Genomic DNA, 24,953 nt, shown 5'->3' on the forward strand with positions numbered 1-24,953 from the left:
TTTGGGTCCCATTGACTTCCATAGTATATTTTTTTCCTACTATGGAAGTCAATGGGACCCAAAAACTGTCTGGTTACTGATATTCTTCTAAATATCTTCCTTTCTGTTCAGCAGAAGAAAGAAATTCATACAGGTTTGAAACAACATGAGGGTGAGTAAATGATGACAGAATTTTCATTTTAAAGTGAACTTCTCCTTTAACTGTTATGTGCTCGCGTCTCGCGCATGACAGCATTCTCAAAACGCAGCACTCAAGTTAAAATAAGTTCAACTAAAACGCACCTCGAGACCTTGCGTTTTCCCCCATTCCACTACCCGCAGCGTCTTGCGTCTTGTGTTTTCGCTTTGAAAGATTATGCTTTCTGTGAACCGACTCTCCTGAGTGAGTATCATGAGTTCTGAGCATTCTCACAACTCTGTACTCATTAATTGGTATGTTCATCTTTTTGTTTGGGCTGTTTAATATTAGGATTTTGTTAAAAAAATTATATAAAAAAACCCCGCCCACAATATCAAACCCCGCCCATTAAGCCCCGCCCCTCAAAAATCACTGTTTGATTTAAACAACCTACATTTTTAACCTATTAAGTGTGATATTAATAAATAAAAGGCAACTTTTAAAAGAAAATTCTTCATTTTGACTTTATTTGTCTCATCTTATTGTATGTATAATTAACTTGAAGCTGTAATTTAGCTGCCTATTGTACAAAATAGTAGGCTACTCTTAGTATTGTATCATTAAAAAATAATGAAAACATTTATTTATTTATTTATTTATTTGTTTGTTTGTTTGTTTGTTTGTTTGTTTGTTTAACTAACGCCTTATACGCATTAGCCACACTGGTACATTGAAACATTTTTATATAGATGATATATAAGGAAAATAACGATATTTTATTTGCGTATTTCTTGGAAAGCGAAAGTGTTGTTCTGAATCGCAAACTGCTGTTTTGTCCGGTCAGCTGATAAAATGATGGAAGGAAACCGAGATGAAGCTGAAAAATGTTTAAACATCGCTGTTAAAATCCTCGAAGATGGCAATAAAGACAAAGCTTTGAAATTCCTCTACAAAGCAGAAAAACTGTATCCAACCAAGAAAGCAAAAGGTAAATGATTAATGTATTATTTACAAACGGCACACGAGCTAGTTTAGCAGAAGCTAACTTAGCTGAAGATGTTTTGTTTTAAATGTTATAAATATACTTAAACGCGAATAATACACAACATATGGAGAACTTAAACATATAATAATAGATTATCAATTAACGCTTTATAAAATGTAATAAACACGTCATTAACACAGGCTAGCAGAGTGAATACAGACTAAAATGACTGAATACAGAACACGACACAAACATGTAACGTTAGGGTTGCCAACTTCAGCAAAGGAAATTAAGGGACAATCTTGTTCTTTGTAGGAAATTAAGGGATAGTATAAGGAGCACTCAAGTACAAAGTGTTGTTCAGTTTCTGCAGTTGAGTACGAGTATAAAAAGTTTATTTTTTTTTGTTGTTGTTGTTGCCTGAATTAAATGCGCTAACCTATTTATGTGCAATTTAATTGATAAAATAATAATATATAATATTAGGTATAATTAATGAAATAATAGAGAATTTTAAAATTATTATTTTCAGACCAAGAAACATGGACATTGATAAATGATTGTAATATGAAGCTTTACTTGGAAGTATGAAGATACATTTCTATAACTTGGACTGTCTGGCTTATTTTAAATTTTAATTCTGGCTGTTGCTGAATTAAGTTATACCATGGACTTTACTTGAGCAGTTAAATTAAAACTGCTTATTCAAGGACACGTATTTGTTGCATGGACAGGGCAAAAACATAAGTGTCTAAAATGCATTAATGCTGTTAAACTGAATGTATGAAGTAAACTTTTTGCATAAATAATCACAACATTAACAATAAAACTCCAATTAGGGCTCAAAATTATCTTTTTTACTTGGTAGCACTGGTGCGCCCAACTTCAAAAAGTTAAGAGCATCGGCAAAAATATAGGAGCACCACAACTGCAATTTATGTATATTAAAATATTTTTAATTTTATTTAAAGCTGCAGTCTGTAACTTTTTTGGGTTAAAAATTATCCAAAATAATTTTTTGAGCAAGTACATAACCAGCCAGTGTTCAAATCTATTTGCTTGCCTTAGCTCGATTCAAAACTTTAAGCTTGTAATAATGTTTTTAATTCCTGTGGTACTGGTGGATTTCCGTGGGAAATTCGAGCATGTCATTACGTCACGTCTGTACACATAAAGAAGGTGTCTCGGCTAGTAGGCAATATTGTGTGTGAGGATGTTGGAGGTGGAGATATTTAGCCTTTTCTCACAGCACTTGATATAATTAAACTTATCAATTTGATGGCGGATCCAGAAAGGTTCAAACGACAATCACCAGTGACAACTGAAGATTCACCCGCTGTAAAATGCAAAAGACTTCGGACTTCGGAGTGGCTACAGAAAAAAAGAGACTGCAACAGGGCCCATGCGAAAACAAGGATAATATCAGAAGGGCTTTTGAAAGGTGGTGTGAACTCCGTGTTTTGAAGGGGTTCAAAACAGACGCAGAGGCGGCTATAGCGCCACCTAGTGTTCAATCGTCGCAATCTTTTTGCTGTGACCTTAGATTGAACTCATACATAGGTGTACCGAGTTTGGTGAAGATATCTCATTTACTTTTCAAGTTATAGCCATTTTAGTAAAATAGGCTCCTCCCACAACGTTCGTTTTGTGCCCCTTAGCGACCGGGAATCGAAATTTTAACTTTTTTTTGATAATTATTGATATTCAGACTCCAAAGAACATTTCTGGAACAATTTGCATACCAGAAATTAAATCGGAGATATAATTATTTTTCTTCTTTGTTTTGTTTTGTTTTGTTCTTCAGGAGTCCAGCTTTCCAATGATATAAGACACTTTGAGTCTACGACAAACGGTCTAGGAGTTATGAGCGGTTTCGCGCTTTTGGCCAATATGGGTCATACTCTCTCAACCTCTCCTGCTTTTTTATACTACCATCTAGCCAAGTTTGAAGTCTCTATGGTTTGGTCTGCACGATTCGTTTTCACTTCGTGCTTGAACCCCTAGTAATAGAAACGCCAGCGGATACAATAGGTGCCTACTGTTGTATTACAAATTTATGAAATGTTTAATTTAGGTTACAACAGTAAAAGTTGAGTACATTGAAGTTAACATTTTAATGTAACAGGGATAATAGTAACAGGGTCAATGACGTGACGCCAAAATTTTCTGTCCGATTGCATTTTTTCAGGCAAAAATGGGTTTAAATGCATAAAAAGATACTGCATATTTGAAGTACCTCTCCCATGTATGTACTCACTTTAACTCATCAAAAACCTTTACTTATTTGTTATTTTTTTTGTTATTTAAAGTGTCAAAACATCATGTGGTGCGACCGTCCGGCCATAACTTCTGTTTTGAAAACGTCTTTGAAATTACTCTGAATTTATTCAAATTTATTTTCTGCACTATTTGGCATGATTTCGAAAATGTTTTGTAATCCTTTAAAAAAATTCAAAACATTTGTATTTATATTTCCATCATAATATACAAACAAACTTTGTCCGATGATGTCCATTTTATGAAATATCATGTGGTGTGACCATCAAGGAACTACCATTTTGGGACTTTTATGTTGAAAACTATTCAAACACAGGACGTTATATCATATACCAATTTACCAAGGACCCATGGAAGCAGCAAGCAGGTTTGTAATTCTCTCAAATTGGAAAAAAAATAAACCTCTGTAATGGTTGGTATGTAGTTGCCACATTTGGATGTCATGTGGTATGACCTAAAAAAAAAATAATATTAAAGTTATTTCTACAAATATCTATTTGTATTATAAATTTCATAGTGACCTTTTTTTGGGAAGCTAGCTTGTTTTGTTTAGGTGGCCAATTCTGTGCCTGTAAATTTTGAATGAATTTGAAAATATCATGTGGTACGACCAAATATCATGCGGTGCGACCACTGCAGACTGTTTTCCATGATAGATATATGTCCTAGATTGGCAGTTTTATGCTTTTATATTCAATTGACAGTTTATATACAAAACATACTTTAATTTAGTATCATTTGGAATAGATTTTTATGCAATTTGGGATATTTTCTCCATATATTTCAAGTTTGTTTACTCTTTGTACAATATGAGAAAAATGCAACAACAAAAAATCAGAGCATGTAATTTCAGTTTAGTAATTATGCATTTATTAGTAGTGTATTTATTATTGCCTATTTATTTATTTTAAACTATTTTAATCTATTTTACCAGATGCCACTGCCAAGCGAAAAAATTCTGACCCTGCAGCGAGTACCTTGATAGGAGAAGAGTGAAATATTATTACAGTATAAAATATCTGTTTTCTATGTGAACATATAGTAAACTGTAATTTATTCCTGTGATCAAAGCTAAATTTAATCTTCAGCATCTTTAATCCAGTCTTCAGTGTCACATGATCCTTCAGAAATCATTCTAATATGTAACCCTGGACCACAAAACCAGTCACATGGGTCAATTTTTTTAAATTGAGATTTATACATCATATGAAAGCTGAAAAAATAAGCTTTCCATTGATGTATGGTTTGTTAAGATAGATCAATATTTGGCCGATACAACTGAAAATCTGGAATCTGAGGGTGCAAAAAAATCGAAACATTGAGAAAATCGCCTTTAAAGTTGTCCATTTATGTTTGCGATATTGCTGTATTCACTCATCAAAAATAAATATTTTATATATTTATGGTAGGACATTTACAAAATATGAAACATGATCCTTATTTAATATCCTAATGATTTTTGGAATAAAAGAAAAATCGATAATTTTGACCCATACAATGTATTGTTGGCTATTGCCACAAATAGGCTATATCCTGTGCGACTTGTGACTGTTTTTGTGATCCAGGGTCACTAATGATTTGCTGCTCAAGAAACACTTCTGATTATTATCAATGTTCATATTTTTGTGGAAACTGTGATACATTTTATATGTCAGGATTATTTGATGAATAGAAAGTTCAAAAGAACAGCATTTATTTGAAATAGAATCTTTCGTAACATTATAGCTATTATTACATTATTTTCGTAACATTATTATCTTTACTGTCACTTTTTATCAACTGAATGTGTCCTTGATTAATAAAAGTATTAATTACTTTAAAAACTATTGACCCCAAATGTTACCTGTATACAATAATTTATGAAATAATTTATATCCATAATATTATTATTTGTTAGAAAGAAATTCTAAGTCAAGTTAAAAGAAATGGTGCACTTGTGGTTGTGATGTGATTTTTATAAAAAAAAAGTTTATGTTCAGGAAAATTCTGTGAAATTTGTATGAAATCTGGTTTAAATCTTTTTTTTTTTTTGTATAAAATGTATTGTTCATTGATCTCTTTAAATAGATTTTTAACTATATAAGGTCTTCGTGTCATTTGGAGCGACCACTTATCATGTGGTGTGACCAGGGCCTGAAGTTAACTTTTTTGACCACCAGCCACTGTGACAGGTGGATTTAAAAATCCACCCGCCACATTGACTTTTTACCAGCCAGTTTTTTTTTTTTTTTTGTTTGTTTTTTGGCCTCATAAAAGGTGAAAAAAAAAGGAATTGCACAAACATTTGTTCTTTAACTTGTAAGAATACACATTCAAGTGCTGTCAAGTTTATTAACGAGATCCTTACAAGTAATAATGACTCTTAGAATACAGATATAGACCTAGTGCAGCTCGTATGTAAACAAATCACACGCGGCTGTGTTGATGGCTGGGCAGCTGTTAGTTACAGCGTTCAGGAACCGTTAAGCAGAACTAAATTAATATTGTTATTACTGGTAAAGTTACCGGGTAGGCATTTTCTCACCGGTTCCCAACTCCCAACATCTGTGCAACTGTCATTGTAATGTAGCTTATGTCAGCGTTGCATTATCTCATCTCATCTCACCAACAGTTTAATACTTAACTCACACATTCAAACGTAGTCAGAGAAGGGCCTCATCGTTCTCTCCGATCACATATACGTTCCGAAACACTCAAACTGCGCTGCTTTCACAGATGCTTTCTTTACTCCAGTAATGTGGCGCCACATTTTTAGCTAAAATCCAACGAAATGGCTGACTTCGTTTAAATGTCAAAGAACAATAGTTGCAAAAAACAACAACAACAATAAAAAACCCCGCAACGACCCGGCCCCTTTAGTTACTGTTGCTATGTCCGTCAAGCTACACCGCGCTCACGCCAAACCATGATCTCATGCAATGAAAAACATCGCGCAGCAGAGACACTGACAACACGCTGACAGACAAGACAGTCCAGGTTACTTTTGATATTAAACAAAGTCTCAACGTTAAAATTTGGTCATTTTTAAAGAAATTTAGACAATACCGTTTTTTGGCTCTGTAATGTGTCTTGACAGATCGCTGTGGTGCCTCAGTTAAAGCTGCTCGTGAACCGATCATCTCTTCCTTCTAGTTAATTTATAGCATCAAATAAACATGAATGAACATAAGAAGGAATGTAGTTTTTAACTGCGGAAAGATGTCAGTAGGCCTACTCAGTACACTCCGTTTTTTCAAGTTCAAATCATCCAACGCTGAACTCTCCTGACTGCTTTGTCGGACAAAAAAAGGCGGATTCGGTGGATTATGATTGGCCAGATCGCCGTCAATCAAACTCCCCGCGAAGGGTCGATTCTCATTGGCTACCTGCCAATGTGGCAGGTAGATTGACAGTGTTACCCGCCAATTGCAGAATTCACCCGCATTTGGCGTGTGGTCGGGTGTTAATTTCAGGCCCTGGGTGTGACCAATAAAAGCAATCACTGTATTAAATGTAAAATAAAATATCTTATTTCTGTGGCTGAAATATGAATCACTGATACAGTATGCTTTAGTAAATGATATTTTTAAAACATTTATATCAGTTTTATGTGATTTACAGGAAAATTAAGTCTGTTAACTAGATTTAAGAAGGCAACTCAGAAATTATAGAACAAAAAACGAGATCATTATTTACAAAAACTCAAAAGAAATGCAAAACTTGGTTTCTAAACACTTTAATTACTAAGAACTTGTAAAAAAAATGTTTAAGCATGTTAAGGAAATTAATCAATTTTAAGATAAATCATGGTCGCACCACATGACATTTTTTAAGGCTATGGACAATTCATCTAGATGAAAAAACACTAAAATCACTTAAATTAAATTTTTTAAATGAATTTAGGTGTACACAACATCCTTAATGTTTGAACAATTGCAACAGGTATTTTTTTTTTTTGTATTTTAAAATTGACCTGTCGAAAATCCTTATACGTCATTGACCCAACAGTTTCTGCCAGTCCTGTTTTTCTCTATTGTAAGTCATCTTTTGTCTTTAATTGCTCTGGAGTCCCAGTTTCACTCAGAGCCACAGCCCAGACATTGAAGCATTGGATTAGCACATATGCGTTTGAATGGTTATGCTGATTGGATTGAGATTGGCCAGACCTTCAGTCTAGGGTGTTACCTAAACCTGTTACATGCTTTGTTTGAATTTGTCTCCACCTTCAAAAGTCCCTCCTCCTAAAATGCCTATAAGATACCATGTAAAGTTCCCTTAGTTAGATAATGTTGGAAGTACTGCAGCCACGTACAGCGGAGTTCTCAATAAAGAATAACTTCTGTTGAACGCGATCCCAACTGTCTCCTGGTCTCTGCTCCGATGAAAGAAAACTTTACAACATTACGCACCTTCGTTGCTTGGCCCCTAATAACACCTGAACTTCACTTGAACACTTGTTTTGAGTCTGAACTCTACTTATCATTTTAAGTAAAACAAAGCTCAAGTAATCAACAAATAAAGTCCATAAAATCTTAGTTCACTGAGCAGCACTTATCAAGTTTCTGAGAACAGAAATGTGTAAACTCACACTGGTATACCGGGTCATACCGAATACCGGTGTTTATTTTTGTTATGATATTCATTTTTAATATACCGCAATACCGGTGTCTGTCGACTAAACAACATTGGGAATGCGGCGTGGCACGACACTGTTTGAGAGGGGTCCCTTTTCACTGTTGCACTGTGGTGAGGGCACCGCTGTGTGTTACTAAGCGTGATGGTGAAGATGGATAGGTTAAACTATAATTGATAGCTGTTAAATTATATTACTGTGTTTCCCATACATTGGTTCACAATATCAACACTGCCCGCCAATAGATTTTTCAAAAGGCTTTGACATCATTGAATAAACATGAGCACTTTATGTTTCAAAGTCAAAACACGGCGCGGGTGTTTTTATATGAATTTTTATATGAATGTATCTTTGAAGAGAACTGTCTTTAGAAAAGTTTAGATGTTATTTTCAATTAATCTTTCTTTATCTTTCCTGATAAAGCAGCGTTTATGAGCACTGCGCTGCTTTGTGTACAGCTGTTACCGGATTTCTGCCGTTCCTAAAGCGCCTCCTGCTGGCACCTCTTTGTTAACAGCATCATTTTGTGCGGCCTTGCAAACCTGTATTAATACTAGTGTGGAATCGTTCTACAATATTCAGTCATGACAGTAAAATAGGGCATTCTAAGTCAATCACCTGCAGTATTTCCTCTCTCAATCAGTAGAAAATGTGGTTAAAGGCATACTTCATCTCTGGAAAGATGAATGTGTATTTAAAATGGGTCATTTATGTAGAAGAAATGTTAAATTATTTTTGAATATGGAGCTTTCTAGATTGAGAAAAGCCAGAAAATGTATTTTTGGCTTATGTGGATGAAAGACAACAACTCCCAGAATGCACTTGCTTCGCTGCCCTAGGAGGCCACTCCCAAGCCACGCCTACCGGTAAGAGCGCGCAGTTAAACAACAAGGCTTAGCTACTAGTGAGTCTCCGTGAGGAGTCTGCCTGGGATTTCGAGATCGCCCAAAATGTCCGGGATTCTGCTTTTGCGTTCTACAGTCGCCATTCATTATGTTTACTGTGGCGAGCAGTACGAGACTGAGGGCCGCGGGAGAACGATGAGCGACACCTGTGAGACGCACTGGTCTCGTATCTCTCACGGAGGAGCGGGAATTTTCTTAGCAATGTTAAAACGCACATCAACCGATCACTTGTTTAGCGTTCAGGTAAACACTACATTCAGATTCACCAACCGGAATGAATTCAGTTAGATTGAAACAAAAGATGTGCATGTAAACAATGAATGGCGACTGCAGAAAGCAAAAGCAGAATCCCGGACAGAATCCTTGGAGGATTTTTTCCAGACAAAAAATACATAAATCTCTCGTCTCAGGGTGGAAAGCACGGTAATTTGAAAATACTACAGGTTTTCCACTAATACAAAGCTTAATGCTAAATCCTGAAGTATCCCTTTAACACCCAGTCATGCTTGAAAAAAAAAAAAAAAACATCATATACCGTGAAACCGGTACAATTTTGAAAAATTTTGGTCATACCCAGCACTAACTCACAAAAACAATAGTAATGCTAGACACAGTATCACCCAGTAGCATTTCTTTGTTTTTGATTTAAAGGTACAATATGTAAGGTTTTTGTAATAAAGTATTTAAAAAACGCTTTCACCGCTTTCGCAGTTGTATACTTACAGTATCCCAAAAGTTAATCCAGAGAAATTCCAGTTTTAAATAATGGCACGCATTGTCGCATATCAATGACGTAATATCCGTGTTATCCTCGGTTTTCGCTTGTAGAAACCATAGATATAATACATAGATAGCCTACCTCATTAGTGGCCGTTTCAATGGGCAGCTATAGTTAAGCTGCTAATGAGGAATCTATTCTATGTTTGATCTGTCCACAAAGACTCCACTCTCGCATGTGTTTTAATAGACAGGTAAGCAAATATATATTATTTATTGTACACTTACAGTTATATTGATTAATTGCATAGGTCTATGGCAGTGAAATTAAATAGTTGCACACAAATATTTAGCCATTACTTGCAAATACTGTGGGTTTGTTTAACTGTAATTTTAGTATGATTCTTTTAAATGTGTAAAACTGCACAGCATTAACCCACAAAGTCATTTGACAAATGTGACCCTGCCTGTGAAAACCCAGCTAAAGTCATTTTTTTGTGATTCAATGTTTTCTACATAAAATCATCCTACACAATGTAAAGAACATTCTGTGAAAATATAACCTTGATATCTTTAATATTGACTGAGTAAGGCTATGTCAAAGATTTGCTAAAATTTGGGCTCAGAAAATCATATTTTTGAGAAATTCCAATTTAAAAATAAGTTATTTGTTAAAACTGCAACACATTTGATCCATAGTTATCCTGCATATGTGCCTTATAACACATTAAAAGGTGAGATTCTCCCCTTTTTAGTGATATATGACACATCAGTGGAAAAATTCTTAAATTTTTGTAAAACAGGTCTATTTATTATGATGTGCATGTCCAAAAAGCTAAAAGCATAAAAACATTGAAACGAATGGGGGTGCCACCAGAGCTTGATCGTAGCAACAATTACCATGTCAATTCAGTGGAATGATTTGTATAACTTTATTAGTAAAATGTAATATCAGTGAAATGTCAATAATATATCAATTAAATAACATAACATTTCTCATTCTCTGAAATTATCATTCTCTTACTGGCCCACGGTGTAACATTGAGTAAATCTGGAGTAAAAAATAAATAAATAAATAAAATTTCAAGGGATAGTTTACCCAAAAACTACAATTCTGTCATCATTTACTCACCCTGATGTTGTTCCAAACCTGTATGAGTTTCTTTCTTCTGCTGAACACAAAATAAGATATTTTAAAGAATGTTTGTAACCAGACAGTTGACTTCCATAGGTGCCGCCAACTGTCTGGTTACCAACATTCTTTACAATTTCTTATTTTTTGTTAAACAGAAGCAAGAAACTTATACAGGATTGGAATAACATGAGGGTGAGTATGAGTAAATCATTTTTGGGTGAACTATCCCTTTAACAGGTCAGTCTCAAACTTTGTACACATTCTAAAATTGTCTAGATGCAAAATAAAATCCTGAGTGACAGCAACTCTCCCTCCTTGAAAAATAAAGAACACTTTTCCCCATTGAAATACTTGCAGTTGCAAGAGAAACTGATTTTCAGTTTCACATCTGGACTTCCAGCATTCAAAGCAAATTATTCTTGCTGGTGTGTTCCCTCTCCATGTTCGCCAGACAAATAGCTTGGGGTTCAATCACCAAAACTGGCTTGTCCTCCTCATCATGTTGGTCACTGCCTGAAAAAGCAAAGATCATTTTTTTTTTCAGTTCAAAGCAAGATACCTAAAAACATGATTGCGTAACATGCAAGAATGGGAAGTGGGTTTAATTCCACATTTAAAATGGATAATGAAGCATTTTATATGAAAATATCAGAAAATATTTTTTCAGTTTAGTCAGACTGGATCTGATTAATTGAGGGGAGGGCATAGGAACAAGAAACAGCCTATAGGTGGTAAGCAGACTTCAATTCAGAGTGTAATGAAACAAATTTTTATTTTTATTTAACCTTTATTTAACCAGGAAAGTCCCATTGAGGTTAAAAACCTCTTTTTCAAGGGAGTCCTGGCCAAATAAACATCATGCCATAAACGTAATTAATTTAAACTGACTCAATCCCAATCAACAAATGTAATAAACATTTAAATCCACTATTTTTGCATCACAGATATGTGTTAGCATTACATTGGCTGGACACTGACAGTATACATTTACATTTTAGCATTAAAAAAAATAACAAAAACTTACCGTCAAATTCCTCGTCAGTTTCGTCAAAGAATGTGTCCTGTTCATCATCACAATCATCCTCCAGAAAATAATCCGCAATAAAACCGGTTAAATCATAATTTGGGGCAATTCCACCGAGATTTATATCAAGCAAGCTGTTTAAGCAAGCAGCTATTTTCCATTCCTGCTCATACTTCGGTGTCGCCGGCGAAGCCATGGCCATGTCGGATGTCAAAACAACGCATTAACGTTACCATCCAGCAAATAACATGTAGCAGGCCAAAAATGTCCTTAAAATAAGTTTAATATTATTGGCAGAATACTAAGCTACAAAACAAATAAGCAGTTCTTAAAATATTGGCTATGACAAGAAAAAATCACCACAGACATGTAAACCCGGCTTATATCTCTCTCTTTTTTTTTGCATTGTGTTGACCTGATTACCGGCGTTCGCGGATTGATATTAAAGTCTGTTTTTACTCTTTCTAATAGAAAAGACACAGAAAAGAAGTTCCTGAACCGAATGATATACGAATCAGCAGTGTTGTTGCGTGAAATAAACCCAGAGACGATTGAAATCAATGTTTAGGAAGCCCACGTCCGTTTTTTTTTTTTCACGCAAAAGTATAACGTAGTGTCAATAAAATCATTAATTTCAGTATTTATCATGTTATAAATGAAAATGTAAGTATTGCATCTCAAAACCATTGGTATAATCTATCATTTACAGCAATAAACACACATGGACTATTTTTGTCATTTTTATGGCTATGACTACTTTGACGCTCGTTAACTCATAATTCGATTCTGCGACTTTAGCCGGAGTTTCACAGGCGGGGTCACAAATAGTCACATAGTAACAGGCCTATAGCATTACAGTTCACGTTCCTTGCAGATAATTCATTACGATGACATAAAATAGTGTGATCAACTTACAGGTAATACAAAAACGAATTTATTAGCTGATATATAATTTATCTGATTCGTGAATTCCATACATCTTTGGACGGTGTTAAATACATCTCTATTTAACACCTGAACTTCACTTGAACCCTTGTTCTATGTATGCACATAGATAATGGCCATTACTGAGGGAAGAAGGCCATTACTGAGGGAAGTTTGTAAAAAATACAAAAAAATGCACATTATCTTTAGTTTTACAACAACAACAACAACGTTTATTTATAAAGCACAATTTAAAAACAACCGAAGTTGACCAAAGTGCTGTACACACAGAGAGAGAAAAAAGAAAATAATAAAAGGACTAGTAATAATAAAATGTAAAAATAAACATTTTACAATTTATAAACACCAGTTGTAGAATGGGTATAACATACAAAAGTAAAATCATAAAACAATGAGTCAAGATGTATTAAACGCCAAAGAAAAGAAATAAGTCTTAAGAGTAGACTTAAAGGCCGATAGAGTTGGGGCAATTCTGATATGGACCGGGAGACTATTCCATAATTTAGGGCCGATGGCAGAAAAGGCACGATCTCCTCTATTTTTTAATCTAGTCCTCGGAACTTGCAATAGACCAGAATTAGCTGATCTAAGTGACCTTGACTGAGCGTAAGGGTGTAGCAGGTCTGACAAATACTGTGGTGCCTCATTATGAATGGATTTAAAAACAAACAATAGAATTTTAAAATCAATTCTATATTTGACCGGCAGCCAATGTAGTGAGATCAAGATCGGCGTGACAGATTCATATTTACGCTTCCCATAAAGAAGCCGAGCCGCTGCATTCTGAACCAACTGTAGACGTGCAACACAAGCCTGTGGAGCACCGATGTACAATGAGTTACAATAGTCCAGTCGAGATGTAACAAAAGCATGCATGACTGTTTCGAATTTCTTAAGGGAAAGAAAAGGCTTCACCTTTGACAGAAGACGAAGATGATAAAAACACGACTTAATCACAGTACTTATTTGCTTATCAAATTTAAGATTAATATCAAACCAGACACCCAAGTTTCTGACACACGTGGTGCTATAAAGCGACAAAGATGCAAATGCAGGATCATGTACATATTGTCCATTTGAACCAAAAATAATAAATTCGGTTTTACTCTCATTCAGGCTTAGGAAGTTGGTCGCAAGCCAGAGTTTTAGTTCTTCCAAACAATCCATGATAGGCTGTAATGCCAGCCTATCATCACGCTTCAATGGGATGTAAATCTGGGTGTCATCTGCATACAAATGAAAAGAGACCCCATACTTGTTAAAAATGGACCCCAGTGGAAGCATATATAGGGAGAACAGTACAGGACCAAGAATTGAACCCTGGGGAACACCAGAATTTAAAGTTGTTTCAGAGGAAGAAAGGTGTCCAATATTAACAACATACCTCCTGTCAGGAGGTACGACCGAAACCACTGTAATACTGTGCCACGAAGACCAACACATGTTTCAAGGCGTGATATAAGAATGTCATGGTTAACCAAATCAAAGGCAGAACTGAGGTCTAACAAAACCAGAGCCATAGACTGCCCAGAGTCAGTGGTTAACATGATATCATTTAAAACTCTTAAGAGAGCTGTCTCAGTACTGTGGCGGGATTTAAAACCAGATTGAAATTTTTCATGAATAGAATTGATAGTCAAATAAGACTGAAGTTGATTTAAAACAGTTTTCTCTAGAATCTTAGATAAAAAAGGTAGATTTGAAATAGGTCGAAAGTTAGCCAACAGTTTGGAGTCCAGACTTGTTTTTTTAAGATGGGGTCGCACTGTGGCAAGTTTAAAGTCAAAAGGTACCGTACCAGTATGGAGACATTTGTTAATTACAGACAACAGGTCAGGGCCAACAGTCTCAATAACTTGCCCAAGGAAACGAGATGGAATGACGTCGTTGGGACACATAGTTGGTTTCAAATGAGACATAGTCTCAATCAGAGAATTGAGATTAACAGACTCAAAGACAGACCAAGTGGAAGAGGAGAGTGAGACATCAGACAATTTATACGCTGAAGTACACAACGAGGATGTAATTTTGGAGATCTTGTCATTGAAATATGTCGCAAAGTCCTCACATAGAGAGACAGATGCTTCAGGGAATAAATTAACCTTTGGATGGAGAACAGATTCGATGGTGGAAAATAGAATATTTGGCTTATGACTGTTCCGTATGATTAAGTTTGAAAGGTATCTACTCTTAGCAACCTTAGCAGCTCGTTGAAAGGCAGAAAGAGAATCCCTTAAAATTTCATATGAAACTTGTAATCTGTCTTTTTTCCATTTGCGTTCTGCCCTTCGACAGGTCTGTCTGAGAGAACGAGTAATATCATTATGCCAAGGTAATGAAATATGCTTACTTTTTTTCTCTTTTAGAGGTGCGATAGAATTTAAGATGTTAAAACAAGTAGTATTGAAAATACTTAAATGTTCATCAGCATCTAAGTGGGATATGGAAAGGTTTGTATCCTGAGTAGCACCCAATTGTACATACCTGGAACAAAATTCATTGCCTGAACATTCGGTGAAAATTCGAGTCCAACGTGGTGGTGGAGAATGTCCTTCAGCATGTCCATCAAATGGCACAGAAAACAATAAAGGCATATGATCAGATAAGCCAGGCTCACCAATTTTGAAGTTCAACACTGATAGACCACGAGACAAAATCAAGTCCAAAGTATGCCCCTGAACATGAGTTGGTCCAGACACCCATTGCACAAAGTCGAAAGAGTCAATTAGGCTAAGAAAGTCTTTTGAGAGAGGCTTAGAGTCACAGCACACATGGATATTAAAGTCCCCAATAATTAAAATTCTATCATGGCTGGTGACAATTTCAGACAGAAATTCTGCAAATTCATTGATAAAGTCGTTATTTGCATGGGGTGGCCGATATATAATAACAAAAACCACTGGATTTACCAAAGAAAGTTGAAACAGCTGAACTTCAAAACTCCTGCGTGTCTGAGTTGATAAACAGTGACAAAGATAGTTGTTTTTAAATACTGTCGCTAACCCCCCACCACGACCAGATAAGCGAGGGGAATTAAGAAAATTGCAGCCCTGTGGCACCAGTTCAGTAAATGGACTTAAGTCTCCCGGTTTAATCCAGGTTTCGGTAATGCATAAAATATCCAAAGTGTGCGAGGTAAAAAAGTCATTTAATATAAAGGTCTTATTTACCAGAGAGCGTGCGTTGATCAAAGCCACATTTAGTAGCTTCGTATCCTCCTGGAGCTGCGTTGATCTCTGCAACAGTCGAAGATTAGAGGTATTGACTCCACAAGCGCGAAGACGGGGAGGAAGGTGGCGCGTAGATATAGAAAGAGTGCTGGGAACCACGGGTCGAAGCCATCGATGCGATGTATCTAGCGGACGCCAGAGCGCACGCCGTTCTCGGGTCATAGGCAAAGGAAATAGCCTTTCAGCAGACGGCGACCATGCACCAGTACTCAGCGAGTGCGGGCAAACGCGCCGCTTACAGACCCTCACAGACGGCGACCACACAGGAGACCTAAGCCGAGCAGCAACTCCACCCCGCTTTCCACGTTTCCTCCGACGCTTCCTCTTCCAAGGCAAGTCAGCAGGACGCCAATATTGGTATACTGGAAGATAAGTATGGGTAGGCAGAGGAGAGGGACGAGACAGGCAAATGTCACCTCTAGCAGCTTCAACAGCCACTCGAATGTCCAAAAGTATTTGTCGATCGTACGTCAACGCCATTTTGCAACCAGTGATTAAAAAAGATATGCATAAGAACAGTAAGGACAGCAAAACTAGAGATTGCGACAGACGGCATGCCAAACACAACGGCGCCATCTTGTTTTAGCTCCAGTTCCAGTCCCTGAGTCTCTTTTTCACCCCACCCATCCATTGCTTAAAGTTCTTAGTACTCGCAGACGGTGGCACAGACGGGATGCATTCTGTTTCCACCATTTCAGTGGCACACCAGTCCGTCTGTCAATCAATGGCTCAAGGAGGTACTGGTCCAACTGCTCAGAGATGTTACACTCATCACTGATCCCCCTTGTGGTGGAACCCACTGCTTGAAGCACCATCTTCAGCACAGCAATGCATGGGATGATGCAGGAGATAGAGGCCGCTGCTTTGCTCATCTCAAAAGTCACTTCCTCAATAGGGCCTAGTGTATCAATCAAATTTGAGATGATATCCCATTGTTCTGCAGTTAGTGTGGTAAACTTGCCATGTTCTGCTGCATAAAGGTTCAGGGCACGCTTCTGCTCCAGCATCCTGTTCCAGTGGGTGGGTACATCCTGATTGATGCTGTTCTGGGGAGGCCAAGATATTATTGAATGGCTCTCAAGACGCTGTTTTGCAAGCACAGAGTGGTTGTTCAACGTTTTTGTACTGTCAGCATGTCTGTGCTGTGCTGTGTCTAATTTGCAGCACAATCAGCCGATGCCGATTCAAGGACTGACTGAGCTTTGCTGTGAGGGTGACAGTAAGCTTGACAGAATCAATGACGGTATTTCACAGTCCATAAAGGTTGACGATACAGTTTCAATGCTGTTTTGAAAAAGCGATGATGAAGAACAAACAGTTCAGGGTGGGATAGGGTGGGAGGCAGTACCTCAGTGTCCAAATCAATCAGCCAGTCCTCGATGTCCAAAACCACCAGTATTCCCTCTGCCACAGATGTCGCTGACTCTCACCCCTGGTCAGACTCACTCTGGGGCTCTGGCTCCAGGGTGATGGTCGGCATTGTCCCTTCCTCATAGAGCTTTGGCCTACTCATCACGGTGGGTGGTCACTCTCTGTCTGCGGGGGGCTCGAGCGAGGTCTCCGTGGTCGAAGGTGGTGGTGGGCTGGGCTCTGTGTCTACCTGTGTCCTGGATCGGGGACAGATGCTCTCCAGACACCTGATGATGGCCTCCCTCCAGTCAAGTCCTAAGGTGTCTGGGAGGTCTACTGGATGGCAGTAGTTCGCCCGATCCAGAACAGTGATTTGATTTTCTCGTCATCATAAGTGCATAGGGTTGCAAAGGGGCGGAAAATTTCCGGGAAATTTCCGGAAAGTTTCCGGTAAATTTCCATGGGAAGTTAAGCTGGGGAATTTTGGAAATATTCCATATTAGAAACTTTCCATGGGAATTAATGGGAATTTAGGGGAACTAACTGGGTATTCATTGTAATGTAATCGATCATTGTATCATATCCAAGCATAAATATAAACAGAAGTCATAAGAAAACATCCATGCAAAATGTTTTCAACAGATATTTCAACAGATTTATTTGTAAGTAGAACAGAACAAGTTTTAATTATTTTACTGAACAATCACTTGTTTCATGGAAGAACAAAAACAGGAATATTGGGTTAAATATTACTCATCCCCCAACCCCGCTCAATCAAAAATGCACCCCCATCCAAAAATCCCCACAAAGTCCCATTCAAAATGTTAAATGAAAAAAAAAACCTTCTCCCTCCAAAACGTCCCATTAAACATGCAAATCTTCCTTCAAGCAATCCTCTGCAGTTTTGCTCAGTCAGTGGGCTCTTCGTGGGCCTCATCAACATCCAACAACACGTCCACTTCCTCAACTTCCAACTCTTCCTCTTCAGTGTCACTTTCCAGCCTTGTTGAGGATGGCTCTGTGTCAGGCTCAAAGAGCCTTAAGTTTGCCCGAATGCCAACCAGTTTTTCCACTGTGAGCCATTTGTTGTTCCATTTGTGAGCCTGTTGCGAACCTTTGTGTGCGTGTTCCCAAACAGGGACCAGTTGCGCTCGGAGGCTGCTGATGATGGTGGGATTTGAAGGATGATGGAGGCTACAGGTGCAAGGGCCTCAGATCCACAAAGTCCCTTCCACCAGGTGGCTGCAGATATATGCTGGCATGACTGCCATATTCCATCCCCTTTCCAAATGCCTTGCTTTGTTCGATACTTTGCCAAACTGCCTAGAACTTTGCCTTTATCAAGACCCAGGTGGTCAGACATGGCTGTAATGACCGCGTAGGCACCGTTAATCTCTTCCCCAGAAAGTATGTCCTGTCATATTCCCCTGTCATATTTTGGGTCCAGCATGTACGCTGCTGCATGCACCGGCTTCATGCAGAACTCCCTCCGCTTTTCCAATGACTTGACCACAGCAGTTTCCTCTGCTTTCAGTAGTAGGGAAGTGGGCAGGACTGTCTGGATTTCTTCTTTGAGTTCTTCAAAAAGGCACTGGACATCCGATAAGATGGCACCATCACCTCTATCTTCGCTATTGCTGCTGCAATAGGTTTGAGGATTTTCTGACTGCTAGACACTCTTTCCCAGAATACATCATCTAAGATGACCTTCTTTATGTCACTGTCGATGCCTGCAGACTGGGATATGGCCATCTCTTGCAGATACTCCTTTCCCTCCAGAAGGCGGTCAAACATGATAACAATGCCACCCCATCGCGTTATGCTGGGGAGCTTCAGTGTAGTACTCTTGTTCTTTTCCTTTTGCTTTGACAGATATGTAGCGGAAGCTACTTGTTTGCCTTTCACATATTTCACAACTTGCTTCGCTCTCTTGTTGAGGTTGTCCATTGTTTTCAGTGCCATTATATCTTTTAGCAGAAGATTGAGTGTTTGGGCAGCACAGCCAATAGTAGTTATTTGAGGGTAGGTCTCCTCCACATCTGCCCAGGCAACCTTCATGTTGGCTGCATTGTCAGTGACCAGTGCAAAAACCTTATCTGGTCCAAGGTCATTGATGATCCCTTTCAGCTCATCTGCAATGTATTGGCCTGTGTGTCTGTTTTCCTTTGTGTCTACACTCTTGTAGAACACAGGCTGAGGAGTGGTGACTATATAGTTAATAATTCCTTGTCCCCGGATATTGGACCATCCATCAGAGATGACTGAAATACAGTCAGCTTTGACAATGGTCTGCTTGACCTTTGTTTGAACTCGGTTGAACTCTTCATCCAGCAAATGAGTAGACATTGCATGTCTGGTTGGGGGAGTGTATGCTGGTCGGAGAACATTCAAAAACCTTCCAGTACACATTGGATGGCAGCATCAGGGGTGAGCCAGTTGCATAGACTGCACGAGCGAAACACTCATCTGCATTTCTCTGGCTAGCTTCATCCATAGAATCAAAGAATCCTCTGATGCCAGAGGGACCAGGAGCTGATGAGAGGGTATCTGACTCTGATACAGCTGAAACAGATTCATTTTCCCCTGGAGTGGAACTCTTGTTTGCTGCATGTGTTGGGCCTTGAGGAAATTTTTTGCACTTGCTGCTGCATTTTTGTGGCATTCTTCACGTATGTCTTATCACAATATTTGCACATATATACAGACTTCCCTTGTACACTAGCTGGTGTAAAATGTCTCCAAACATCGGATGGTGCACGTGGCATTTTTCTGTAAAATAAGCTTGTAAGAATACTAATGCAATGCAAGAGCTTGTAAGAATACTAATGCAATGGCATGAACAGATACATAAATAGTAAGGCTAGCTAAACAACTGGAATGATCTTGAAAACATATTGCAGGAGGCAAATGTGTGCCTTCAATAGTCTTGTGCTTTGGGCTTCTGTACATGTGATGGAGGCATGCACAGTGCCAGTAGGGGGTGTGGTCTCAATAGCCATGCAGTAAGCAGTGTTCTATGTGCATGTGATTGAGGAATGGCATGGATATTCAAGTGTATTTGAATGGCATCTGTTTGTTTTAGTCAAGATTATGCTAAAATATACTTTCCTCAACTATATTTAAGTTCCCTATGAAGAGCCAACCCTCAACTTTGAAAATTCCCACTTTATTCCCGTTTATTCCCATAAATTCCTGTTAATTCCCTTAAATTCCCATTAATTCGCATGGAAAGTTTCCATCTTTGAAAATTCCCAGAATTTTGCAACCCTATAAACGCATCATCATAAGTGCAGTTGACGGCGAGACGACAGAAACTCTCAGCATAATCCAAAAAACCAAAGCCCTTTTGGGATATTGCAGCAAATTGTGCCGCATAATCCATCTTGGTACGGTCTTCTGTTAGCAACGTGTAGTACAGACAGACGATGAAGAGGAAGGTGAAGTTTCAAAACACTAGTTTAAAAGGTTCTTGAACTGTATTGTTTTATGTTTCCTGTGGTGCATTTATAATGTTAGTATGATTTTTAAATAAAAAATTGTCATAATTTAGAAATAAAAGGTATTTTTCCTACCCTGATTTTAGCCCTCTGATTTGAAGGGGCGTGTCTGCTGTGAGACTTCAGTGTAAACACCCACTGCTGCGATTGGCTAACATCTTTGCATATGAAATAAGTATTACAAGTGGAACTCTCTCGATCTTTTAGCATGCTTTTACTATTATAGCTCTCAAGGTTAAATAATCGTTTAAAGTGTTGATTTTAGTATTATATTTAGATCTATGGCTTTATATTTATTTCGTGGCATGAAAGGTTGCAGTGATGAGCATTGTAGCCGATCACAGACATGTTGAGCGCATGAATGTGATCTCATCATTGCAACTCGATTTCTGCACACTAACGAATGCTTTCATCATAACTAACAGTGCAAACACATTGTAAATAAGATATTTGTTGATTATTACGGGAGTTTTGGCGCAAGTCCAGAACTCAGTCACTGATAAACACCCGGTGTTTGATTGACAGCTCCAGCCATTGTAAAGGGTGCGTTCTTTGATAGCGTTCTATATCCAATTTAATCACAGTTTAAATAACAGATTATTTTCATCCTACTAAGAGAAACAATGTGAAGTAGACCGTGAAGTCACTCACTGGTTTGATTTACTGGCACATAGACAAAGATCACCTGACTGTACGTGTACATGAATCATTACATATCATAAATCACTGATCACAGATCAGGCATTAGAATGAACAGTTACTTACATGTTGTGGCATTACTGTGAAGTCCATATAGTAAAAGTCTGTTTGCAAATCCTGTGCCAAAATTGTGACTGTTTTACCAAAGAATCCACAGTGAAATTTACCGCATACAAACAAATAATGCATAACAAATAATCAACTGAGACATTCACATGGTCGAAAATAAATAAAATAACCACATTCCTAGTATTAGGATCTTTTGGAAGTTAATGTTATTTGTGGTCTATCCTGTATAGCTCTCCTCTCGTCATCTCAACACTCAAGTGGGCGGGGCCAAAGTTGCGACGATGTAGTAGGCGTTGATTTTCTTCTGCAGAGGCGGTCTTTCACTACTCTATTACGCCATAAACAGGCACATTCCAGGACGTGTCGTTCGCTGGGCTTGGTAACAATAAAAGTTGTTTTTGGAATAACATGGAAGTTTTCATTTCTGAAACTTACAGGATATTCTTATAGTATGATGACCTCTTATATGTAAAAAGCTCAAGGAAAATTTGATTTCTCAGTTCATGACCCCTTAAGTCCATAAAATATAAAAGTCCACAAAGTAATCCAAATCAGTCTCAGAATTAAAGCAGCTTTCACAGATGCAAACGTGACCGGACACCAAACACAGGAAAAGGATGAACTTAAGTAGTAACTCAAACAAGGTAAATTAACTACAGACAGCTGAAACCAACTAATCATGTTAGTAACCATAGAGGAGTGGCGGGAAATTCAAACATAGGAACACGTGTGACTGATGAAAACAAACTAAAAGTCCATGAAAACGAAACTAAGAACAAACTAAATATTTGTAGCAGGCACCAACACACAGCAAGATCAGATGCTACTTCATTGAAATATGTGCTAATTTAAAAAAGACCAATAAAAAAGGCATGCACAGTTGTCACTGGCCAGTTTTCTGGATGACAGTCAGATTAACCAATCATGATCACAGTGAAACAACCAAAAGCAATTGTGCAATAACGTAGTGAAATGTGTGTACTAAGTTTTATTTGTAGGCTGTATTATTTAATTGTTTAGTCATATTGTGTTTTCCTGACAGTGTATAAATAAAAATGTAATATGCATGGTAAACTGTTGGTCCACATAAAATCATGCAAGGCAAAACGTTTCTGCAACACTGCTCTCTTGAGGTTGAAACTAGGCCTATACATTGTGATTATTGTTTATAATGATGATAATAATTATATTTTAACATATACATTTAGATTTTTGAGGAGGTGTTGTGATCAAAACATCTTAAAATGCTAATAAAATAAAAATGATTATAATAATAATAATAATAATAATTTAAAAGGCAAGTTATTTTTTTTGTATGTTGTTGAAGACATTACGTTGATACAATGTCAGGGGTGCATTTCCTAAAAGCATCATTAGCCAACTATGGTTGCAATTTCCGTCATCATCAGCATAGTTCGACAATGTTTCCTGAAACCATAGTTCCAACGAACATTCGCAAACAGCATTGCAAACTTGTATGGTTGGAACGAAAGCTTGAGCTGTGCTTAGGAGCATAATTTCTTGTTTTTATGACATGTGGGCTTAATCATTATCTGGAGCAAAATACCAAGCTGACATTCAGTACAATCTATATAAGTCATTTACAATATATACAAATTTAAATTACATATTTTAGTTTGTCCAGAGATTTAAAGAACAATTTTTGAATAGTGCACATGTGTGTATCTGCTCTTGTACGTAGAACGAGAGTAAACTATGATTGAATCTGGAAAAAAGTAGGGCTGTACTCAACCAAAGAAAATCTTGGTCGACTGAAGTCCTGAAATTTTCGACTAAAAATCGACTTAAATCGACTAAAAATGACGTTAGAAAAAAAAACGTTAAATTAATTAGATGCGCACTGTGCGCAGTACTTGGTAGCCTTGTTGTCCGCCTAAATGAATTATAAATAAACATAAACAACTAGTAGGCTATTTGCAGTATATTAAATCGTTTTTGACCTAATTATTTTGCACTGAAATGAGTCTGACACTCGAGTCTGTCGGCTCTGACAGCGCTGCATCACGTGCACCTGCGCAATATCATAGCTTATGATTTCCGAAAATAGTACTATGTTGTCAACTAGTGATATCATCACAAGAACTGTTGAGGAATATGCAACATAATTTAGACAATTATTTTTGTCATATGTTATAATAATAAGTTATAACTGTCAGACACTATCATTTCACCGTGCATGTCCTCGCACCGAGCGAGGCTGAACATGAGCTCAGCTTCGCAGCTGAGACACGAATAGACTATTAACTAAAGCTTTTACTCTTAATAAACACAAAAGGCACGTCCACTTTAATAAAAAAATTATATTTATTAAACAAACCAGATCAAGAGCAGAAACGAAATAAAGTGCATAACTGAAAAATAAAGCATCCTAGGCTCAAAACTAACACAACCAACAGCACAGCGCAATTGCGCATTAGGCTCCAAATAAAAAATAAAAAAGTTAGGTTATCACACTAAAACATTGAAATATGCAAATTCTGATATGTTCATATAGCCTACTCAAAACAGACAGGGCAAGCTAACGCAGACAAGTGAGCTTACCACTTTTAGATGATATGTCATGTTTGTCGTCGAGCTGTGGAAAACTGTTGCTTGCAAACTTTGCATTCGACCTTTTTCCTGTTATCAATTTTAACAAAATGCTGCCACACTGTCGATTTCTTTGTTGTTGACATGTTAGAAGAGGACTGACTATTAAACGCTCTCACAATTAAATAAATAATATTCAGCATCAAACCTTCTATGCTCGACGCTCTCTCTTGGGTTGGGCTAATCCAAAAAAGGTGAAAACAAGGGGGGTGTTTTGAAGACAGACTGTTACAGTGAAACGAGGGTACTCTGAAAACACCCCCATTAGCAGTTAGTGCTTTCCACCTGATGAAATGAGCGCGGCAGAAAATCGACCAATCAGAATTTTGGTCGAACCAGAACGTATCGACCAATTAATCGACTAATCGACTAGGACAGTACAGCCCTAGAAAAAAGCAAAATAACAGAAAAAAAGAGAAATATAGCTGCAAGCAGCCATTACCGGGGCCAAGCAGAATAAGACGACAAGACATTCCAACATGTCTGAAAGTGTCAGACCAACTGCAACAATGAGCAATTAAAGACATTTAAAGAGGATTTTAGGCAAAATGCCTGAAAAATCATAGAAACAATAATTAAAAATATGATTTAATGGATTATCACTTTCGACCAATAGGTGGCGCAGTTACAAAACTCATGTGATGTGGTCATAGTGAAGTGACAATGACACATACAAAGTTTGGTGTCAATATGTCAAGGCATTGCAGAGATAAAGCCTGAATAGTGCTATTGGCATCATGCCTCAACTTTGCCGCTGCGCTATACGAAAACGGTTTCGTC

At 37.6% G+C, this 24,953-nt stretch overlaps 1 protein-coding gene across 1 annotated transcript in view; it reads left to right on the forward strand.

Moving 5' to 3' along the window:
• Positions 1–938: 938 nt before the first annotated feature.
• Positions 939–24,953, forward strand: part of dnajb14 (DnaJ heat shock protein family (Hsp40) member B14) — a 148,285-nt gene continuing 124,270 nt past the window's right edge. Inside the window, exon 1 of the mRNA XM_084107172.1 lies at positions 939–1,106. Within this exon, the coding sequence (XP_083963298.1) occupies positions 971–1,106 (136 nt within the window). The 5' untranslated portion in view covers positions 939–970. The remainder of the gene's footprint in view (positions 1,107–24,953) is intronic.

Source organism: Abramis brama (genome assembly GCF_963993115.1).
Source record: "Abramis brama genome assembly, chromosome: 2".
In the NCBI taxonomy this organism is placed as follows: Eukaryota; Metazoa; Chordata; class Actinopteri; order Cypriniformes; family Leuciscidae; genus Abramis; species Abramis brama.